This window comes from Dicentrarchus labrax, unplaced genomic scaffold (genome assembly GCF_905237075.1).
Source record: "Dicentrarchus labrax unplaced genomic scaffold, dlabrax2021, whole genome shotgun sequence".
In the NCBI taxonomy this organism is placed as follows: Eukaryota; Metazoa; Chordata; class Actinopteri; family Moronidae; genus Dicentrarchus; species Dicentrarchus labrax.
Window position 1 is genome coordinate 19,638,071 of NW_026136714.1, and position 22,656 is coordinate 19,660,726.

Here is a 22,656-nt window from a genome sequence, read left to right on the forward strand (position 1 = left end):
TGAGTATTTCTATTTTAAACTACTTTGTACTTCTAATCCGCTTCATTTCAGAGGGAAATAATGTATGTTTTACTCCACTGCATACATCTTGAACTTTAACTTTAGTTCCTTTGATTTGATAAAAAGCCTATATTGAGTTTTTGAAATGATATTGATATGGCTTAAACTACCAAATAGCAAATAAGGTTAATTAGTTAAAATTGGTTTCACCTCGACCGCCTAAAACATTAATAGTAATGTTAAAGTAATAATTATAATAATAATCTGATAATATAGGGGCCACTCTCCTGCCTTTCACTTTCACGAAAATGAACTAAAAATCATCACTAAAAATAAATTTCAACAAGGAATATTGTTTTTTCTTTATTCTGGCGGCCTGTGTGCTGTAGTGTTTCCACCCCCTCATTTCGTTGATTTCAAGGTGAATCCAACAAGGTGGAAGGCATTAGGAATGACAAAAAAAAAATAGCCAATCTTCTTGCTGTTGGTCTTTTGTGCTGTTTTGTAGGTAGTAAATTGAGACCGTTTCATAACCAGTTAAAAACTTTAAGTAACATTTTGAATGCAGGATTTGTAATAGAGTGTTTTTACAGAAGGATTTTTCAACTTTTACTTCAGTAAAAGATCTGGATACTTCTTTCACCACAGTCAGTAGAAAATGTTTGTAGTTAGTCTCCATCCATGTGAATAAAAGCCAACCCGTCAGTCTGATCTCTATGGCTGGAGAACAATTAGAAAAATAAATCTTGTAAGTTGTTTGTTGGTATCACAGATAAACTGTAATCACAGCTGCTTTTCACACATTGTCGCAAACACTAATCCTCTTCCGTCAGCACTGTTCCAACAATCTTAGAGCAGATGGGGTAATACAGGAACAAAATGTGAGCCTGTGCATACGACCCGAGGATCCTGGTCATCGAAAGAGGATGTGGGCATGATGAAGAAACATAATCTCTTCTTGAGCATCATAATCATCGCTCGATATATTTGCCGAAAGACAAGGCTTGTTCTGCCTCTTTGAGACTGATTGTCTCCTCTAAAGCTCATATCAGTGAAGCACAGAGTATATTTATCACTGTTACACAGGTGCACTCAGAAAGAAACATTATGGAATATTTCAACCATTATCTAAATTCCTGTAATTTAACTTGTTTACATTTGTAACTCAGCAATTAAGTTTTTAATTAAGCAGGTAATATACTTATCGTCTGTGTCTGCATCTGTATCATCTGGTATATAGGCAAGACTACATATATGTCTTATAATTTATAAACAACGCCTAGTCAAGTCTGGTCAGGAACCTTGGTCGTCATCCCCCCTCCTACTCAGCTTTCAACAAAACCAAATAAAAAGTCAAAAAAATAAAATAAAATGCCCAAACTACCATAAAGTTATTTTTGATGTGGACCCAAAAGTGTCTTTGTAAAAGAAAAGAAAAAAACTGTAACATTAAAGTAGCTGTAATGACTATTTTTGTAATAATAAAATAAGCAGCTGAAGAGACAGATATTTTGGTTGGTAGAGACCAAAAACAGAGCCACAAGAGAGTGAGTATTGGACAAAAGCGACTCCAAATTGAATGGTTATGTTACTGCTGGATTGTAAATAAGTGACTGTTTGCTAATGTTGTATTACAACTTGTTTATTGCTGGTTTAAACTCCAGAGAGAGAAGCAAGACATGAGAGAGGAGACATCTGAGCTTATATGTGGAGCCCCTGCCAGCCACTGAATGAATGCAGTTTAGCCATTGGTAAGTTAATTAGCCCGGGTGACCTTTAAAGGTCAGACTAGCATTATATGTTACGTAGTTATCTCGAGCTTCTGACCTTTTGCGATCCTTGATGCCTCAGTTGTGGATGAATTCAAAAAGCAAAACAGTGGCAGTAGTATTTAGTTCCGTTTCCCCTTAACCATTTAATTTGGCCTGTTAGGCAAGTGGATTTGAAAAAGTCTGTGACTGTCAGGTTCTGAACTGCATACGACACGCGTCCCCTTCACTTTCTCACGCACACACTCACATCTCACCTGGACAAGTAGTTGGACTGGTAGTAGCGAAGCTGCTCAGCACGACGTGTGTCGCTCAAGGAATGATGGGGACTTATCTCCTGTGGAAGAAAAAAAACATCCATGAGTATGCATGCAGCCTAGAGAAACAGTGTCAACCAGCAAGAGGAAATTACCTGCAAGGGTTTGAATTGGCTGACAATCTGCACACTCGTGTACAGTATCCATTAAGATGATTTATTTAAAGATAATATGTTTAGTTTTTGATAATACAGCTGAAATGTTAGTACAAAATTGGATGAGGAGTAAGAAGTGATGCACCTGAACTGAAAAACTAGATAGCATAATTGTATACAACAGAAAAGGCACACAGTATCCCATGCTAGGGATAAACAGAAAAAGGGTTAGGTCAAGGCAGCAGGAATTTAGAAAGGAAAAGACAAATAAAATCAGTATTATTGGAACACATCATATTCCAAGACAAAAGTACTAGAGGAGAAAGTGAGTTAATTTCATGCATGTTTTAAACACAAGAAAAGAGAGAGGCAAAAGAGGAAAATGTTAAAATCATGCAGTGAGCGAAAGAAACGGACAACACAACATCAAACTTTTAGCAACGGAATAAGTCCTCAGAGACACAAGCGGAGCAAGAGGAAGAAGTAGTTTTCCTTCGGTGCAGCGGGTAGTTTGGGTCTACTCACTGTCAGAGGCCTTATCACCTAAGAAGGGCTCCTGCTCCATCATGTCCATGGGGATTTTAATGCTGGGAACATTCTCATTGTAAGGATAATCAGACTGTTGGAGAGAGGAAATACACATCCTGAGACGGGCCCTCTGGGGTGTCGGTGAGTTAGCATCAGCACACACACACACACACACACACGCATGCATTAATAAACCTGTGATGACACTGGTCAACATTAATTCCTTAACCCTTTGCTTTTAGGTAGTTTGTGATCTTGAATTTCTTGGTCCATTTTATACTTTCCTGGTTAAAAAAAGGTAAAAGAGACAATGTAATATAGCATTGACAGCTTTCTGTGGCAGCTAGAATCAAGCTGGAAAATCGAATATTGGATAAACCTTTCTGCCTGTCTGTAAGAACCAAAGGGAAAGAGCTTCTTTTACGAGCGACCACACTTAAATTTAAAAACAGTTTAACCCCATTGATGTCAAGCTTCAGTGGGGATCGCCTTGGGAAAGGAGTCATTTCAACTAGACTGTACAAGATATACAACTCGCCGTTTTACGTCATAACAGGACAAATATGTCACTAGGCTGTCAATGATCTTGGTTTTGAAATTTAAAATCAGAAAACTCTTTTCAAGGTTTTCTACATTTTCTGCTAAATGATCCATCAAAATGGGCCAGGCAACCGATATAACTCTTTTAAATAGTTGTGTTGGTTTCAAGAGTTGGCAAGTCACATCATCATCTAAAGAACCTCTAATCTGGTCTGTCTGGACCCGATCTGAAAAGAATCCATTAAAGAAACATCCCTGAACATTATGTGAGTGGCAGTTTGGATCTGCTCGAATATTAGACACATAATGTGGACACTGCCCAACTTGGGTTCCTGGTTGAGTGTCGGTAGAAACTGAGTGGCCCCATGAAGACCTCTGCTTCAAGCTTCCAAGCTCAATCACTTAAAAACAAGTTCTACCACTAAACCTCAAGAGGAAGGACTAGCTTACTTTGGAAGTCTGGTCTGAATTGTGTATAATTATCCTGAACCTAAAATGCAGAGGTATAAACACACACGTACAACAACGGTCTTGTGCAAATAAAGGGAAAGAAGCTTAAGTCTTGTTTGCTTTTACTGAAAATCAGTCAAATTTGAAATTTAATTCCAGTGAACCACAAACCAGAATCTTCAGGATTGTTTCTATCGAAGCCTAAATAATCGCTGAAAATGAGACAGTGGCACTTGCATCTATAATATCTCTGCAAGATTTCTGGATTCTTATTCATTCACCCATACGGGAAACTACTTTACACCAGATGAAAATGAGGGAAAGACAACTCCACAAGCACTTGCATGAAGGAAGCTGACATATGTAGATAAACGCTTAAATGGTACATGCTGCTGCAATTGAAGACAACTGTGAGTTGAGGGCAGGGCTGGAGGTAGTTGGTGAGGTTGACAGACTTGGGAATGGGCTGTCATATAAAACAAATTATAAGAAAGTGGAGGAAAAATAAGACATTTACTTGTTGCATTCAAGTGGGGCTGAAACTGTAAACTCAAAACTCTTACGTCTTCAGCGTCGCTGTCTATGCTGCCACGTTTTCCCTTTTTCTTCTTCTCGTCTTCTTTCTTCTTCTTGTCCTTCTCTGGGATGACATCGTCCAGGAAGCTGAGGTCATGCTGGGAGAACATGTAGTCCATCGCTTTTCTGACGGCTACCAGAGCGAGGATCTAAAAGCAGAACAACAACAGGATAAGAGTTAACTGCCAGGCAGTTAATTTGCAGAATTATCAAATAATCTCACGTTTTTAAAATTGTATATATTTTAGTTAGTTAATTTAAAGTCAGCTTCTATTTTGTGTTTATTGTTGATTTGTGTTGATTCTGGCGACCCCTGTGGACAAAAGTGGTAGTGTTTCCCTTGCCTCGTCTGATTTCGAGGGGAACCTGACTGAGTCCGACTTGGTGGCAGCCCCATTAAGAATAATGATATAAACTATAAAGAAATAGCAACTGATGGTCTTATTTGTTTATGTGGGTCACATACAGGCATCAGCATTAAAGAGTCTATTTTTTAACCAGTTAAATATGTTTAAATAACACAAATAACAAATGGTATATAATATATAACAATATTTATACACTGGTGATTTTTTAAATCCATGTAACAATGTCAATTAAAGTTTGAGACAGTCACTTCCTGCCCAACAGCACTAACTACAATACAAAGTACAGATACAAGTACAATATTGTCATAATAAAGTATTGAGTGTTGCATTTGTGACCCTGAACCATAACTATATGAAACACCATGCCAATTATCCCTGGATTATCAGTACAAATGATAAGCTTAATTTACGTGTCAGAGTGATGCAGTGTCTGATCATGTCAAGCTGGCTGTATAGTGCATTGAGCTGTTTTATCATGCTGCTTACACATGCATGCACATGCATTTTTCACTCATCCTTTAAAATGACAAGTTAATACTTGTTTCAGTGGACTGACAGAAAACTGAGTATAATTTGGAAAACAGATAGACTTCTGGTGACAAATATGCCAAAATTCATGTTATATTCTGCTCACATATGATGAAATCATTATTATTTTGATTGCTGGCCACAATATATAAGTATAAATAAGTATAAAATCTTAAAATAAAATATAATTATTATATACTATTGTTATTATTATTGTATACAATATATACTTATATACTATAAAATATTGACAGAGAACTGGAATTTTTCTTTAGTTTCAGGTGAAGCCTGGATACGCCACACTAAGGTCATGATTCACATGATGACAACTGAACCCACATGAATCTAAATAACAACAGAGCAAATGCCCACTGATGAAGGCCACTACATGCAGCTTAAAGTTCTTAAAACATTTCCAGTAAGTGCAAGACTCAAAAAATAAAATAAAATACACGTCTTATTGGGTAACTCTTAATATAAATGTCTCTTACCATGACAGGGAATATAATAGCAGCCACAGTGGACTTGAGTATCCAGAGCATAGCCAAGCAAAGGATCTGGATGAAGGTGAAGAGGTGGACCTTCCTGAGGGGAACATGCCGCAGGTAAACCAGGTCCGGCTGATGCTTCGCTGGCATCAGAAGCAGCTTGAGACGATCCATAAACTACAGACAGGAAGAGGTACAAATACAGATGACAGGATATACATACATGCATGCATGACTATATCAGGGTAACAATATCTCACTGGCTTGCACAATTTCTTGGATACTCAGATGTTAGAGGGTCATAGTTTATTAGGTTTTTTTTCAGATTAGTTTACTTTGCTCTACACTCCACATTACTAATGCTATTATATAAAGAAAGAAAGAAATGTAATATTTACCTGCACTCCATTGAGAGAGGCGACTCCCATGTATAGGAAGACTCCATACAGCACAGGCATGGGGATAAACTATGTGAAACAGAGAGAACAAAGAATTAACATAAATGTAAACTTTAACACTTTTTTAAAAGACATCTTCAGAGAGAATTTACTGAGAAACTGCTTTGCACTGTCTAAAATGTGCAGCTTTCACTTAACAGTATTTAAGGTTAATGTGGGGGAAAAACACCAATTTCCAGGTCAGTGTTTAAGTAAAAGCTGCTTCAAGAATATTTATTATACCAGATAAAATGCACAATTGTAATTTTAAACCTTACCTGGACTGCAGCTTTTATCAAAAACTATTCTGTTTTTCTTTTTTGGCAGTTGTATAGTAAAATGTTCTTTTGCATTTCTTCACAATGTCAAACACAACCACTCAGCTTTTTATTTTAAAATGTATGAATGTAACGGGTCTCTCAGTAACTGGAGATGAGGGTTAATGAGTTTTTATTTTACACTGTCACAGTAGGAGTTAATCTCACTGACCTCTGACCTTGTTAGTATAGAGGTTTGTGGACTTAATGATCCAAAATAACAGCTTATTATCTCTCTTTTCCAGATAGTCAAAGAGAATCTAAAAAATAAATCTAGTAAGACAAGGCTAATTACCGTATTTATACACATTCATCATCAGCTCTGTTAAGTGTTTTTGTAACTCTTGTAACTCACAATCTGAGAAGTGTTTTTGTGGTTCCTAGAATACAATTTTAACAACATGATATCTAAATCACTTTCTTTGATTCAATCTATAAGTTAGCAAGTCTGCCACAGCTCACTCTCGACCTTTTCAGCTTTTCAGGATGACTAAGTGATTAATAAACAGACACAAATCAGAAGACATTCTCTGTTTAATTACCTTTAAAATAGGAGACATAAATACAGACAGTCCTGTCAGGATGAACACAAACACACCAGTGACTCTCTGCTCTCTGCAAAAAAAAGAAAAAGGACAAATACAGTTATGACAAGAACAAAACGTCTGTTTGGTATAATTTCATGATTTGGACATTTTTCCCTCTTTTAAGTACAATAACAAAGTCCCAGAAAAGCCTGAATAATGGTGATTAATTGAGGATCATTTCCCAGATCTCTTTCAGTTTAGCCAAAGCAAAGACAATTCAAATATTTGTAGGAAGTTTGAAGTTGGCGTAGATGCTTAAGTGTCTTGCAAGACAAGAGCTTGTTGGTTCAGCTTACAGCTGACATATCAGGAGCCTCCGGAGGGCGTCACATAAGAGACGTGAAAACAAACAAAAAAAAAATCTCTTGCATCTTAATTGGAGTACATAGTCACTAATGGGCAGCAGAGTGAATGAATCAAAGGGATACAACAAGATTATTTGTTAGTTTTCTTCTCTAAAATACAGTTAATACAAGAGATTAATGTAATATTTATTTAATTTCATAGAGGTGATGTAAACCCATCCACTTCCCTCAAACAGTATTTGTTCAACAGTAATCTACTGTGTAAATGCTTTTTATGTTTGACTTAACTCATTAGGCAAATCAACTCATTACACTTATTACAGTTCAGTAAATTAACTCTAACAAGAGAGTTATTTTGTGTTTTGGTTAGCAGGACATCTCAAACTTTTAGAGAAATGTTGTGGAAAGTCACATATGAAATATTTGGATTTACTTTAAAATACTTTCTATTAGCATTGGTTGTAAAATTAAATTGTTATAAGTGAACTTCGATGCCAGCTGCAGACAACTTCTGCAGGAGATTGTTAGACTTTTGCTGCCATCTCACCTATAGATGGTGCTACAGCAACAGTGTATTTAATTTACCATGGATCAGTTTTGATGAATCTCTGACTCCTTCAACTCTTAAATTTTATCCCTGTATGGTGCGCTAATATTCCCGGATAGGCTTTTGGTATTCTCTAAAAAATTAAGAGCTGCCATCAGCATGAGTTTTGGTCATTTTGTGTATTTTCATGTGGATCCAAATGCTCAGTTTATTGTACGCACTCTCCACCAGTCTTACCTCACACCCAGAAACTTTGGCTGCTCTCCAGGAGCCGAAGTTTCAGTTTCCATCTTCAGACTGTCGATGTGAGCAATAGAGATCACAGTGGCAGCCACGTACCACGGCAGACCCATGAAGGAGCAAATCACCAGCAGAACAGCCACCAAGAACAGATCCAGATGGTAACCTGCCCCTTTCTGGTACAGACAACAAACATGGAAGGTCAAAGGTTGTGCATGTGCGTGCTCAGGCATAGTCAGTATGCACGGCTGCAGATACAGGCAAACCGTAAACCCAGCAAACAGCTCCTATATATACAAATGTATTCTTTGAAATTATTTTCCAGTTATCTTGAAAAAGAAACCATTCACACTGCTGAAATCAAAGAAATCATTGCTCAACTTCAGCAGTGACTCTCTGAACATCTCAAGTAGTTGCTTTTTGAACTGTACTGTGTTCAGTCACTACCATGAAACATCTCTCACCCTCATGAGAAGAATGACAACAATATTTAACTACAGTGTGAAGGTATCCAGTGTCCTGTACAGACTGCAGTTTGTTGTGGGAAATGAATGAAAATCCTCACATCAGGTAAGACAACCTTTTTTTCAGTTGTTGAATTTCTAAATTTAACTCATTTCACAATGTGAAAAATGCAGACTCAAACATTTAACACCTATTTATTGTGCAAGCTATGCTCAAAAGCCAGCACTAAATGTTGTCTGAAATCAGCAAATTGCCAATAATGGAAATCCTTCCATCTGTAGTACAAGAACTCAAGAGAAGTGATTCCCAAACCTCTACCTCCTCACTCACATACAGTACATCAACCTTGTGAACCTTGTGAACCTTGTAAGTATTACAACAGCAGTGACAGTTAGCGATTCAAAGACTTTAATCTCCCTGTTCACAAATGACCACCTGGCTTTGAGTTTTCTATTCACCTTCAGCTTGTGCTCCTTCCTGTTGACGATGACAGCAGTAATCTGTTGGTCCATGAAGACCAGTATGGTGACCAGCAGGGCAGGAAGTGCCGATGCCAGGTAAACCCACCAGGGGTTTCCTCCGAACGGGGGCACAAACCAGCCCCGGTTAGGACTTGTTGGCTATGATATGAAAACAGAAGCATTTACTTTAATGGACTTCATAAATATGTTTGCTTTTGATTAACAGTCTTTTAATGTTTCTGTTAACTCACTTTAATCACTTTACATTTCTGATGATCAACTTCTAAACCAAATGCTGATTGACATTACATTAATTTGGCAATGTTTTTGTCCAAAGGGACTTAAAAGTCCAGCGTGTCACAAATTAGAATGAGCATTTACGGAGCACGGGGGTACCCACCTTGAATTCAGTTGGCACAATGAGTTTGGGAGTATCGACTCCTACAAGCATATCAACTCCACAGAAGATGAGGATGGCCAGGATGATGGCAAAGTCACTGATGAGTTTCCTCACCTGAGTGAAAGTTAACACAAACACTTCTCTGTAACCTGCTGTTCAAACATTTGGACACCCAGTTTGATTCCTCAACAGATGACCCGTGGGATTAAATTAGCTTAGTATGGCTGACGGTGACTCACAGTGGTGGGGAAGAACTGGCTGGTCTTGAACTTCTTCAGACACATGGAGCAAGTGTAAGTGCCAAAGAACAGGATGAAGGACATGAGGGTGATGTCTGGGACAAACTCGCAGGCCTTCCCCACCAGCTCTCCTTTGTACTTCAAGCACTCAGTCTTTGTGAGGGATGACCATGTGGCGTTCACTGACTGCACAGAGGGCATAAAGAACATCATGATTATATAAAAAAAATCTGTTATTCGTGCTAATGAGCGCCCCACTAAAGCAGTGATGGATACAATAAAGAGGTTTGAGGTAAAGTACTGTAATGTTACAGTTCTTGTACTGAAAAGCTGACTGATAACTGTCTGAGTGTTTGGGAGAAAAGCGAGATAAAGACAAGCCGACTTGCAGTGTCACAGTAACCTCTAATTAGAAACAATGTGCTTATCAGACTGTTCTATTTTCCTTGTAACATTGTTGAACTGACAAACACAACACAACTGTCTGTTTCAATTTTCTCTTATCTAGCCACTTGTGGCTGGTATGCGATTTGTCTTTTCAAGATTGTCAGACCAAAGTCCTTCAGTTTGAACACTGCTTGAAGTAAATAGACAGCATACAGTGGCATAGATGACGTATAAACTGTCAAAGCAAAACAGTTTTGCATTCAAGGCAAATACCAAGAGAAAAGTGTTGATCTTACCAGATCAGTGTTGTTCCACAACCAGAATGGAGTGTCATCTAAAGGATCAGGGATGCTGTTTGTACTGTTTTCTGCAAAACACAACAAAACTTCCTCTCAGCACAAGTTTTTTTTAATGCTGCAGTTTTTAATTTGTTTTGCACAACAACGAACACATTGACTATGTCTAAAACCATGTTATAATAGCCCCATACAACTATAATGCTATTTATACACAAAAAAACAAACTCTTGATTGGATGGGTACAATGACCATTTAATGACTCAGTCTGTGAAGCTCAGCTCTATGGCGACACACTTGGCTCAACTTTAATTCCTCTAAGTTGTGCAGCTCAGTTTTTGCTTTCTTACCGAGTTAAATGCAGATGTGTTAAATGTAGCATGTGTGCATATATCCAGCATGTTCAAACATAAGTATAGTTATTATGCTAACGTGCTGTTTATTAATGGTTAACGCACCGACTGTGAACCACAATGTCCCTATTCAAGTTTGTTGCATCTTTCTCTTGCCAGTGGGTTAATCAAAAGCCATGCGTCTTTTCGGCACGCATGGGTAAAACACATACACACGTCAATGTCAGCTAAGTGCCCCAGAGTTAAACAACATCTCACCCAGAACAGCAGGGGCCATACAGAGGCATTCATACTGTGTGATATATTCCATCTTAAAGTCAGAGTTGATGGGATAGTGGTGAGCTAATTTTAGCATCTTCTTGAAGGCATCATAGATGAAGATGAAGCTGATGAGACAGGAGAAGCCCTCCTCAGTGAACCGGGTGAAGTACTGAACCAAGAAGCTGGCGTCAGTGGCCACGAGCACCAGGCAGAAGAACGCCGACCACAGGCCGATCCACAGGCGGAACTCCAGGTAGTCAAAGTCATTATCTCTGTATGAAAAAACAACAAAACAAATATGGAAAAACATTTTATACGATAGACTATTAGGTCTAGTTTTGAGAATACAGTCACTATATTTTAAGCAAGGATAAGAAGAAGAAGAATTTTCTGAGAAAAAAGTCAGTGTTGTTAAAAAAAACTGATTCATGTTTTAAGAGTAAAGGCAGAATATCGAATGCCCCATTTGACACAAGAAAGCTGACAGTGTCCCCTGCTTTATTAAAATCTTGAAATGATACATATTTTAACTTTAAAGATGTGAACAGACTTGAAATATGTCAAATTTCTGTTTTTCTTTTGCCAAAATAACCCCTGAATTGTTTTTGCTTGAATGTAATTGGTTCATATATTTAGGGAAGATTCTTAACAAGCATGTTTGGAGCGTTATGAGTTTCACCAACCAAAGTTTGGTGTGATGATAAAGTACTTTTCAAGCTCTCAAGCTGATCTATGATTAGTAACTGGGCCTCTGGCAAACATACCTGCTGAAATTGAAGAGCAGCCTTTCAAACACCAGAACAGGACCAGTGCTGCTGAGGATGGTGAGAGGCTGGCCAGCCAGCAAACAGAATGCCCCGCCAGCGATCGCTGTGCCCAGAAAACTCTCCAACACACCCTGCACATGTGGAAGGGCACAGTTAGGGAACAATTCAGAACACGAATGGAAAACCCTTGACAAACTGTTAAAAAGTTAAAATCTCAGTTGGACCTGCATGTTTTCTGTAGCATCCCCAAGCAGACCACCAAAGGTGATGGCATTCGTCACAGTTCCCAGGTAAATAAACAAAATGGCCGACAAGGCCTGAATGTGAAATGCATCGGTGAAGTCACTGACAAAGAAAGGCGCTTTTCTTTTGATGTCAAGTAAGAGACCCCCACAAAACCTGAAAACAGAGACACAAAAGATGTGCTGTTTTCCACAATATGGAATACAAAGTACAACAAACAACATTTTGAATATGTGTTTAGAATAACAGTATGCAGACACAGAACTACAATATATGACACATTTTTGTTTACCAAACATAACATATACAAAACTATATCAGATCACCGTAATATACACAAAGTCCTTCTCTGGATTTGTACAAGGCTGCTCATTTGTCATAAACTCTCATTTAGCTGTTGAGTGTGACAGGTTGTGCTTGACACAAATACATAGTCTGCCTAAATCTAACACTCTACGATGGCCATTAACGTTTTTATTTTTACAGTGTTTGAAAGGTCATGCAATGCTCTGTGTCCAGTTTTAGGTCCATAGGCACATGAATATAGTTATTAATTCTCATATATAAAAAATATTATGTAAAACGATTTGGTTGTCTATGACTCCATACCTTCCAGTCTTCTTCAGCTCATCCCCTACAGCGTGTCCCCCTCCTCCGTGACCCCCATCGTGAGGCATATCTCCATTCATCTGAGAGTCTCCTCCTGCATACATGTTTTTCCTAAAATACATACAGTTTTTTGATTAACAGTTATCTGACGCAGTTCATATATTTTGGACATTTGAAATATCTACTGACTTACATGATTAAATAACTTCACTGATCAGCGCTCACATAAACAGCTGAAAGGTTCCTGCTTTACTGAGTAAAACTGCAGCTTTAAATAAAACCTCTTTCATAATTGAACATTGTGCTGTACACCTGGACGCACTTCAGTGATTTTGCAAGTGCTGCACATCTATAACATAATGTAGGGACTGCACACGCAGCATTCAGAATTCCTAAATGTTTAATGCAAGAGAGTGCTTTAGTGTATTTTGAATTTTCTGAATATTCTAAGTTGTTTTTAATATGTATTCTTGCATTGATTATGTGTGTATTTCCATTGTTGAATCCTGTTACAGATACTTTAACATCTTACAGAAGCAATTAAATGAAACTATTAAAAAAAATAATGCGTTACCTACTGCTGGTTATAATATGTATCTACTATTTTCATCAGATGTTCCTCACTTTATGACTGTAACAAATGTTACTAATGTGCTAATGTTGTTGTAAAAGCTTAAAGAAAATCTTCAAATATCTCTTCTTTTCTACTCCTTACTTCTGAGTAGATTGTCTTGCACTGTATTGTTAACATTGAAAACTAAATAAACATTGTTAAATAAATAAATAAATAAATAAATAAATATATCTCCATACTGCTCACATTGCTTCTCCTTCACCTACCTGCTCCACTATTCTATTATGAGTACATTAGCACAGACACTAGTATCGCTATTGGTGCATCCCTAACAGAAAGTGAAATCATTTTTTCATTCGGAAGCTGCTGGAAGTAGTAGTAGTATGGAGTATGGTATGTATAATATGGAGACACAAATTAAGTTCTGTATGTTTGCTCGTCTTCTGCTACTACTACTCTCAAATTTTACAGACCTTTTGTCAGAGGAGGGGAGGGATTTTGGAGGCTCTATCCTGATGGCCGGGTCCCACTCTCCAGGAGGAAGCACGATCACCTCATCCAGGAACTCATCGATACCGGCCAGCAGGTCTTGTCTGTCCTTGGCCTTATAGGCAATGTCATGAAAGACCTGAATAGAGACAGAGAGGGATGAGGCATTTAAGTATGAAAGAGACCTATCAAAGCATGCCGGGTTGTCAGCAGGCAGCCAACTGTAATATCGGATCTGAGGATTCATATTTGGGGTAAAGAGTGGGACCAAAAGCACAGCATAATATTCAGGTAGAAATGCACCAATGAAGCAATGTAGGTCTGATCACTTTGAAAGAGACAGAGATGCAGTTTATCAATATGTATATCAATATGTGTTGTTGTTTTTGTGCAACAAAATGTGTCTTGTGAGTGAAAATGATATGTATATGTATATGTTATATGCATGCGTTACATGAAAGATCTCATTTTAACTTGTGTAGCAGAGTTTCACTTGTCAGCATTAAAAATAGAACACAGATGATGAGTGTTAATGGCAGTCCAACCTCATCTGACATCAGTGTGGCGATCGCTCTGCCAATCTCATGGTACGACTTGGCTTTGCCTTTGGGTCCAAGCAAGATGAACAAAAATCTGCACGAGGAACAAAATCATTTGAATTTATAACCTTGTTTGTCAGTATCGGATAAACTTTTGAATTGAAGAAGTGTATAAAAAGAGATAACATAATTTCTACAGCATAAAATACAGTTCACAGTTCAGTTTTTATCATGAGCACCCTTCATATTTACATCTGTTCAGGTGTCTGGTTTCGTAACGTGAACAATTAATGTTTACAGAATCTTTACTTTATCTCATAAGAAAGCAGCTGTGTTATTCACAGCTGGCTATGCTGCAGACATATTTACTCCAAAGACATGTTTTGTTCTGACTGCAGGGAGGCTTCTGCATATACCGCCCATCCATCCAAATAAAATCTATATAACAGTGAGGCATTAGATTCCATAGTGGACATTTACGAGTTCATCAGAACTGGAACACCTTCCAAGTACCACAGAGTATAATTATAATATATTGCTTTATGGCTCTTTGGTTACAACAACACTGCAGTTCAGTTTCCTGTTGCTTTATGACACTCATCAACAATGCTGTATTGGATTTCTTTACAATTTAAGGAGAACACAGGGAAAATTAATACCTGACCATATTTAGTACTTTTATTGTGTCCACACGCATCTTCCTGCATTATAAATACAAGCTAGAAGCTAGACGCTAGACATGAATCTGAACCACCTTGTGGGAACAGGAACCTCTGTCAGGGCTCCGAGCATCACAGCTTGCTGCAGACGAACAAACGCCACAAATGGCGAGTCCAGGAAGTCCACCTCCCCCACCAGCACATTGGAGGCCTCAGCGTCTCTCGGCAACTTCTTCATGAACTTGTTCCTCAGCTAAAAAGCACAAAAGAGAAGAACAGGAGGAGATGTTAAATGTTATGTTCACACCAGCAAGCTACCTAATACAGTGTGCGCCGAATTAAACAACCTATTTCAAAGAGGACAATCCCATTCAGCTTAAATACCAAACCTGGAGGCGCCCATGGTATCTAAATGAGGCTGTATTTCTTCCTGTCATGGCGATGGTGAGACGTATGAAGATGGAGGTCAGATACCTACTGAGCTCCACGGGTTCAACATTTTACCTCCAAGGGACATTCAAGTCCTGCGATTGTGTCTGTGAGGAACTGTCAGTCACAGTTCTTGTTAGGGTTATTATTAGTTTTACACTTTGAAATCTTGCAGCTGTGCAGTGTAAATATGAATCTAAAGAATTAGCTGTAGTGTTGGATTATTTACTAAAGAGCAGGTAGTGTTTTACCCACAGCTCCCCGAAGCTTTTTAATGTTTAAAAAAAAGCCTGTGAATTACAAAGTAATGAGCTCTTTATTCTTGTGTTTGCAGTTCATAAACTTCACATGGAATTCAAATTCAAAATCCTAAACACCACCAGATGAGCGTAGCACCCAGAGAAAACTGAACTCCCAGCAATTTTGTTACATCTTACAGCCAATTCATGCCCCTTGGGTCGAAGAACAAAGTCTACTTCACTTTTCTATGTTTTTAATCCACAAGCTTCAAATCACAGTACGTTTCATGCCACAGTCATGTTTGCTTCATAAGATGTTTCCTATGATAAAAACGTGGCATGCTTATGATCAGATTGAGCTCATTTATAAATACAACTTCAAAGACAATAAATCATAAACATCTAGATAAGATTGTGATGGAAAACTACTGTGTAATATATTAACTTGAAAACAGCAGAGAGCAGGCAGGAAACATTTACCAAGACGGCGGCAGTTCATAAAATTTCTTTTTTATACCAATGTCATTTTGAATTATGCTCTTTTCTTCAACATGTCTTCACAAAAAACTCTCTAAGTTTCATGTCAGTTTTCTGAATTTACTGATCAATTAACCCAAAACCAGAAAAAGATCTACTCATTTTCTTATCCTCTGTTACACAGACTGTTTGAATTTCATAAAGGTTAAAATTACATGTTCACTACTTAATTCTTTCAACTCACAGTCCATTCACAACTACAGCAATTTAACACCAACCCATCAACTGTTTGCTGCTCTGAATTTATAATCGTCTTAAAACAACTTCTCAATGCAGTAATTGTTCCCCCAAAATTATCGTCATCACTTTCTCAATGCAAAATTTGTTTCTGCAAACAACCAGTAAATACGATGCAATGGTGCAATTGCATGTCAAAAGTTGTCTGAAGCCAAAAAGTTGACATTTTAGAGAAACAAGACTTTATTTGTTGTCTAGACATGCTTCACTGGCCCATTCGGTCAATTATTATGGTCAGCATTTATGTAATATTTCAGCAATCTACTTGTCAATGGTAAATTAAATATTTTTAAATTCAAACTTAATCTGTGGACAGATGTTATAATTTATGATAAACCCATCTATTCACTCGCCACTGGTTCACTCCATGCTTGAACAATCACATGAACGATCACAATGGATTTTCTTACATGATATGACAGATTAAAGAAACCATCCAGTTACAGTTCTTTTCATCGAAAATCCTGAATACAATATATTAATTTAAAATAAAGATCTTTAGAACCTCGACTCTACCCCATTGAGACACTTTGATATCCTCTTTTTTTGGGAAGGCTGTTCCATATATTTCACTATTATATTATCAGGCTGTAATTTCTATATTTCTTCCATACAATGAGAGCTAGGTGGTAAAGACAGTTGGCCCACAGTTTTACTTCAGTTCTGACTTTATCATTAGTGTGGCTTTGTAAGCTTAGGTTTCTTCAACATTGTTTGAACATTTTTGTTCTACAGAAAAGTGAAATCTGGCTTTCAACAGCTAAGGAAGATACTACATAATTTCTTTTTTTTAAACTATGTACACTTAAGATGATTTCAAGGGAGAACTGTCTGATAAGTTTCAAGATACCAAGCTGAGGAAGAGTATCGGATGTTGTTAATGTGGTTATAAAATTAGCTCTGCCAGGATTTCAATTGGATTAGATCACAAACAACCCAGACATTTCCCCCAATCAGACTGAAGCTGCTAGTAAGCAACATACAGCATAAAAAGATTTAAAAATATAGTCTGGGAATAGTTTCATCATTCTGAAATAAAATCTAAAATAAGATCATTAAGAATTAAATTAATACCAAGCAAAGGTAAGTAGAGAAAATAAAAAACAGCAAGTATAACAAGGGTAAAAAATATTTTAAAAAAGAGACTAGCTGTCTATCACTACTGGTCATCATGCCCGCCATACCCCGATCATGTACTGGCAGGATCGCTGCCATCAACCACTGACAACCTTCCACTGATGAGATCCTAACAGATCCAATCACATGCTGTTGAGCTGTCTTGGCAATAGGTTTGCTGTAAATGATTGAGTCGAGAGGTTTAACCTGTGTACCCGCACACCATGTCCACTCGCTGCTAATCCACACCACACTGCCCTCATGAACTAGGTTCACTTGAATCTGTTTCTGTCCCATTTGATTCTGAACTGGCATGAGGCACAAATTAAATTATCTCAGACATGAATCCTACTTGTTTCTTTCTGTTTAGTGGCTCTGCACAGCTGAGATGTTAAACTCTTGGGTATGCAATTAATTAATGCGATTAATTATTTGGTAAAAAGTAGTTCCAGGGTAAACTGGCTTGTTCTGTGGATTATTGGACATTATTTCTAGACAGATGTTGCTGCGAATGTTTTTTTAAGCACCACAAACTAAATTCCATTCTCAAATATCTGCCTGGCTAAAAACAGTCCAGGTATCTGATAAAACATTTGTGTATTTTTCTTCATTTAAATAAACTAACTGTTTGAAGTCAAAACCACTGCAGCACTGAGTAAAATAAATCCATTAAAAAGAGTTCCTAATTAGGTTAGAAAAACTGACAATAGGTGACATTATTCCAATCTTCAAGATAGATTTGATCTAATACAATCATGTTGTTTTTAAAGTATGTGACACAATGTTGCCCTTGATGACAGTCCAATAGCACAGTGAATGAGCCAAGCCAACACATTTAACACATAAATCAGCTTTTCATCTAATCTTACTCTAGTCTTTGAATGTGAATCTGCTCTTGCACCAAGCACCAAGTTATCAGACATGTGGCAAGGTGGAAATACACAGAGGAAACTTCTGAATGGTATTTATAGGCTGAGTGGGTGTGGAAGAGCTTCAGTTTAGAAGATGTGCTTCCTGTCCAGTTGTCTCTTTCCTACTCTATCTGTCCCACAGGAGGACTTACTGGATCGTCTGAACTAATTCTCTTCTCCCAGAGGCCTGGTCTGGGATCAGACCATATGAACAAATGGCTGCTGTGAACTATGGGCCTGTAATCTAACTACCCCACTACCAGAATCAATGGAGATTACAGTCTAAAAAACAACCAGCCAAACTGACTAGTTTGCAGTCATTTGCTGCAACAAAAGTAACTTTATGCAAAGGAAAGTGAACTATAAATTTGTTTTGTTGCTAATCTAATTTTCAGCCATGAATCCACTCAGATCAAAAATTGAAATAGGAATCAAATTGGTTTAAAACAAACACTGGTTATCAATACAGCACTGATCCAACACATTCCTGTGACCAACCTGTCCAATTCAATTTATACAGTGTTCTCTCTGACCCACTCACATATGTCGGAATGTAACTATTGCAAGGGCCTACAAGCAGGACAAATAAGATAAGATAATGAGAAATGAAATTCATTCATAAAAAACCTCTTGATATCTCCTCTGGGTGTGACAGATAATCTAAGATCGTAAAGTTGTAGTGAAAGTGCACTGAAAGACTACAAGCATGATTGGGTGTGTAACTTAATCATTGATTTTTTTTCTCTCTCTTTCTTTGTTCTGTTATTCATTGTACCAAAGATTCTCGGCCTAAGCGTCATACTCGCAGCAGCCCCTTCTTGCTACAAAACCTCCACAATGACCATAAAAGGAGAAGTTTATCCAAATTTTTCTACAGACTATCAATAAAATGCTAAGTTGAGTGGAGATATTGCATAAGCAACTTGAATATAGTTTTACAGACTTGGCTGCGGCAGGTTTGAAGCAGCTGCAGCAGCCTGAGTACTGACGACAGCAGTTGGAACAATGCACTTTAGACAATGTTATATCTGCTCTGAACCAGCAGCCACGGTCTGCTCTGACTGGTTTTTCCAGCTCTGCAGAGGACGAAGCTGCATCAGGCTAACGTGTTAGCTTCACAGTGCCAGCCTGCAATTTTGTTATTGAGGTCAAGCTGGACGTGAAAGGCAAATGAGACAAATGTAATTTCAAGAATGCTTTTAGATAAATAACTGCCCCTTTTCTACACAGGACTGGACCAATGCACCACTTTTTTCAGATTTTCAGGCTGAAAAAGATATCCAGATATGCGGGGAATGTCAACACAAGGCCATGCAGTGACTGAATCAAGCCTAATTATACATCTATAACTCTTGGATCAAATAGTTTTTAATGAGCCCAAAACCCTATTTCATTGGTTCTGGTAACGGGAGTTTAGCTCAGTTAAAACTTGATCTCTGTCATGATCTCGATGATTTACCAGTTTATCTGATACTCACAGGACCGGACTTTTACAATAATACTTGAAGAGATTTTTCAGGTCCTTACTCTTGTATTTAAAACTTACAGCAGAATGTCGTTGAATCACCTACAGAAACCCATCAACTTCATATTCCACAGAACTTGATTGACCGGTGAAACACTACAGCAAAAAGCATTTAGGGGCAATATCAAGATAACAAAAATAGATGTCCACTATTAAATTATCTGGTTGACTCACCTGGTCTTTTTCTGGTTTATCAGAAATGTCGTTCAGGCTGCTGGAGGTCAGGTTCCGGTGAGTGGTGGTGGGACTATCTGTTAAAACACATCAACCTTGAACAGTTAGACCAGCTTCACCTTCACCAGGATCTCAGAACTGAATGGAAAAGGAGGCAGAGACCCAAAGAAAAGAACAGTGGCCCAGACAGTTTGCTCCACATGCAGCGCCAAATAGCATAATAAAGCAACAGCGATTTTCATGCAAACTATAGATATATAGAGATTTCAGTCACCATCAACTCTCATCTAGTTAATAAAAGCTGGAGGACACCAGAGGACAAATTCCTTACTACTTTACAATGAAGCAGTCAAGCCGAAAACACCAACATAATGCTAATGCTGTCCTATTCAAAGTCAGGCTCAGAAATAATTAATTAGAATGTAAAGCACCCACAATATCAGTGTTATGTAAGATCAATGTTAAGTACAGCCTCCACTTAAACTAAAAACATTAGCAACTGTGGTACAACATGCCATTTTAAAGGTCCAGTGTGTAACATAAAACAGGATCTATTGGACTTTTAAATGTGCACGTTCAACAGTTTACCACAAAGCATTTTTAATCTAGTATTTAATGCTCTACAGTGCCAAAACGACATTTTGTTCCTGTGTATTCTGTATGTGGAAATGACAATAACAAACCTCAAACTTTTCTCTCAAAGCTTGTCGTTTGGGATTAGCTAAGATGACAAATGCAGTGCTTACTTACTTTAAAAAATCTATCCTTACTCCTTTAAAAATGATCAAGAGCTTTACTGTTGAGAATATCTGATAATCCTAGTGTCCATTTTTCACATCAACGCCTTCCACTAAATGCTTTCCTCATGTGAAGCAGGTGGACAGCAGACTCTGATTGATGCTCTGCTGACTTTTGGTTTCAGCTTGTCAACTCCAGCATCAGAGATTTGACAGCAGAACGTGACAATACTCCTACTGGAGCTGTCAGAGATAAGAGACGATGTCCAGAGAGGTACAAATCTCAGCTAGCGCAAATCCTGATGCCACTGTAGCCTTTCATACATCTGCCCCCTGAGCATTGTGGGTAATAACGTGCTTGTCAGTATGATGCAGCCAGTATAAATGATGGAACTGTAGTATTTATAGAGTATATGCAGTGATAATGGGAGGGAAATAACTAAACTCAAAAGAAATACATAGAGGATCAAATATCAAATCTTAGGCAAATATAGCTGTAAAGTTTTTTGGGGAAAAATAGCCTATTATTAAAAAACTATTAAATGACACTACTTTTTAAAGCACATAAAAATGTATTCTACTGTATAATGACAGGTGTGTTTACATTCAAACTGCAGCTGAAGTTCTGACTGTTTTCACTCACGAGACACAAATCTGAGGTTTTCGAATCTGTGTCAACAACAAAAAGCTGCACAGTCACATTTTCCAGTTTCACATGGATCGAATATGTCAAAGTGAGATACTGAAGCGTTTGACATTTAACGTCAAAAATATAATTTTGGTGTCTTGGCATATTGGAGTTAGTGTTACAGCTGAAAAAGCCAAACACACAAACTACTTAGTATTTTTAACAGAACAAATATGAGCTCAGATACGAGCAGCGAATCAGAACCGATCAGTGGTTTGCAGTGTGAATGTAGACTGGATCCAGTGAACTTACTAAGCCAGTCCATGCTTGTACTCCTTTGAGACTGCAAGTCCTCCATTGATATACGACCCGACAGGCAGGTCACAGAGTTCTCAAGAGGACTGCGAGCTTTTAGTAGCAGCAGCAGGTTATCAAACCCAATCCAGGGAAGCAAACAAGGAAGAAAGAGAGATAGAAGGGAGAGACGGCAGGAGAGTTGATAGACAAGCCCACTGAGTCAAAGCAAGAAATTTGTTAGGAGAACAAAATCAAGTGGCTGTTAAAACCTCTGTTAAACAAGATTTCTGTATTTCTACAAGCTATGCAGAAAAACTGTGAGTTAAGAGGAGTGGCATCATTAAATCAGGACACCATGGGTCTTTGGACAGGGACACTTCAAATTCTGTTTTAATGAACCGGATGATGTACTTTATCCTTGCAAAGTTGAGATCAATTAATGATTATTCCAGAAACTCTTTATCTCAGTACTGCAATCTTGATAAGAAGCTCAGGACTTTATATGACGAGTTTCCATTTGAACACTGCAACGAAGCAGATCCTGAACAGAGGGAGCTTTTCTTTTGATAGAGTCATAAAGCGATTTCATAAATCTAATAGCAGGTAATAAATAACTTCACTTTCCAAAGACCCATGACTGGTAACAAATTAATTACATTGTCAACAAGGTGAAATATCTAGTTACTCAATGTGTTACAATCAAAGCACTTGCACACATTGTAAACATCAGTTAGACATTAGTGTGTGTTAGGGCAGTCACTTTGCTCACGCCTGAAGCTATTTGAAATCTCACCGCTTCAGAGGCTGATCAAATATTCAGTTTGCTGCTGTTTATGAGGTTTTTACTTGCAGCCCTGTGCTGCTGCCTGAGGATAACATGCTTTAGTTGTTCATTTCAATTTCATTAACAAAGGATTTTGCAACAGAATTCATTTTTATCTACCTTACATGCAGAATACAGCAGACTGATGTTAAATTCATTTTATATAGCA

At 37.9% G+C, this 22,656-nt stretch overlaps 1 protein-coding gene and 1 long non-coding RNA gene across 7 annotated transcripts in view; one reads left to right on the forward strand and one right to left on the reverse strand.

Annotated features, from left to right (window-relative positions):
- LOC127375629 (uncharacterized) overlaps positions 1-5,532 on the forward strand; it is a 55,096-nt gene extending 49,564 nt beyond the window's left edge. Inside the window, exon 3 of the long non-coding RNA XR_007887388.1 lies at positions 5,447-5,532. This is a non-coding gene — a long non-coding RNA (uncharacterized LOC127375629). The remainder of the gene's footprint in view (positions 1-5,446) is intronic.
- Positions 1-22,656, reverse strand: part of slc4a4a (solute carrier family 4 member 4a) — a 54,181-nt gene that overhangs the window by 3,976 nt on the left and 27,549 nt on the right. For 2 of the 6 annotated variants that reach the window (XM_051421704.1, XM_051421703.1), the window contains exons 8-26: positions 20,003-20,079; positions 14,930-15,087; positions 14,182-14,269; positions 13,621-13,775; positions 12,574-12,684; positions 11,946-12,120; positions 11,719-11,852; positions 10,952-11,226; positions 10,341-10,411; positions 9,658-9,843; positions 9,419-9,532; positions 9,016-9,177; positions 8,090-8,268; positions 6,956-7,028; positions 6,058-6,126; positions 5,663-5,836; positions 4,263-4,424; positions 2,707-2,800; positions 2,027-2,106 (exon numbers count right to left, since the gene is read on the reverse strand). In XM_051421704.1, coding sequence (XP_051277664.1) covers positions 2,063-2,106; positions 2,707-2,800; positions 4,263-4,424; positions 5,663-5,836; positions 6,058-6,126; positions 6,956-7,028; positions 8,090-8,268; positions 9,016-9,177; positions 9,419-9,532; positions 9,658-9,843; positions 10,341-10,411; positions 10,952-11,226; positions 11,719-11,852; positions 11,946-12,120; positions 12,574-12,684; positions 13,621-13,775; positions 14,182-14,269; positions 14,930-15,087; positions 20,003-20,079 — 2,501 coding nt within the window. In that variant the 3' untranslated portion in view covers positions 2,027-2,062. Of the gene's footprint in view, positions 1-2,026; positions 2,107-2,706; positions 2,801-4,262; positions 4,425-5,662; positions 5,837-6,057; positions 6,127-6,955; positions 7,029-8,089; positions 8,269-9,015; positions 9,178-9,418; positions 9,533-9,657; positions 9,844-10,340; positions 10,412-10,951; positions 11,227-11,718; positions 11,853-11,945; positions 12,121-12,573; positions 12,685-13,620; positions 13,776-14,181; positions 14,270-14,929; positions 15,088-20,002; positions 20,080-21,679; positions 21,776-22,656 lie in introns of all 6 variants that reach the window. The other 4 variants (XM_051421702.1, XM_051421701.1, XM_051421699.1 and 1 more) reach the window with 3 other exon arrangements.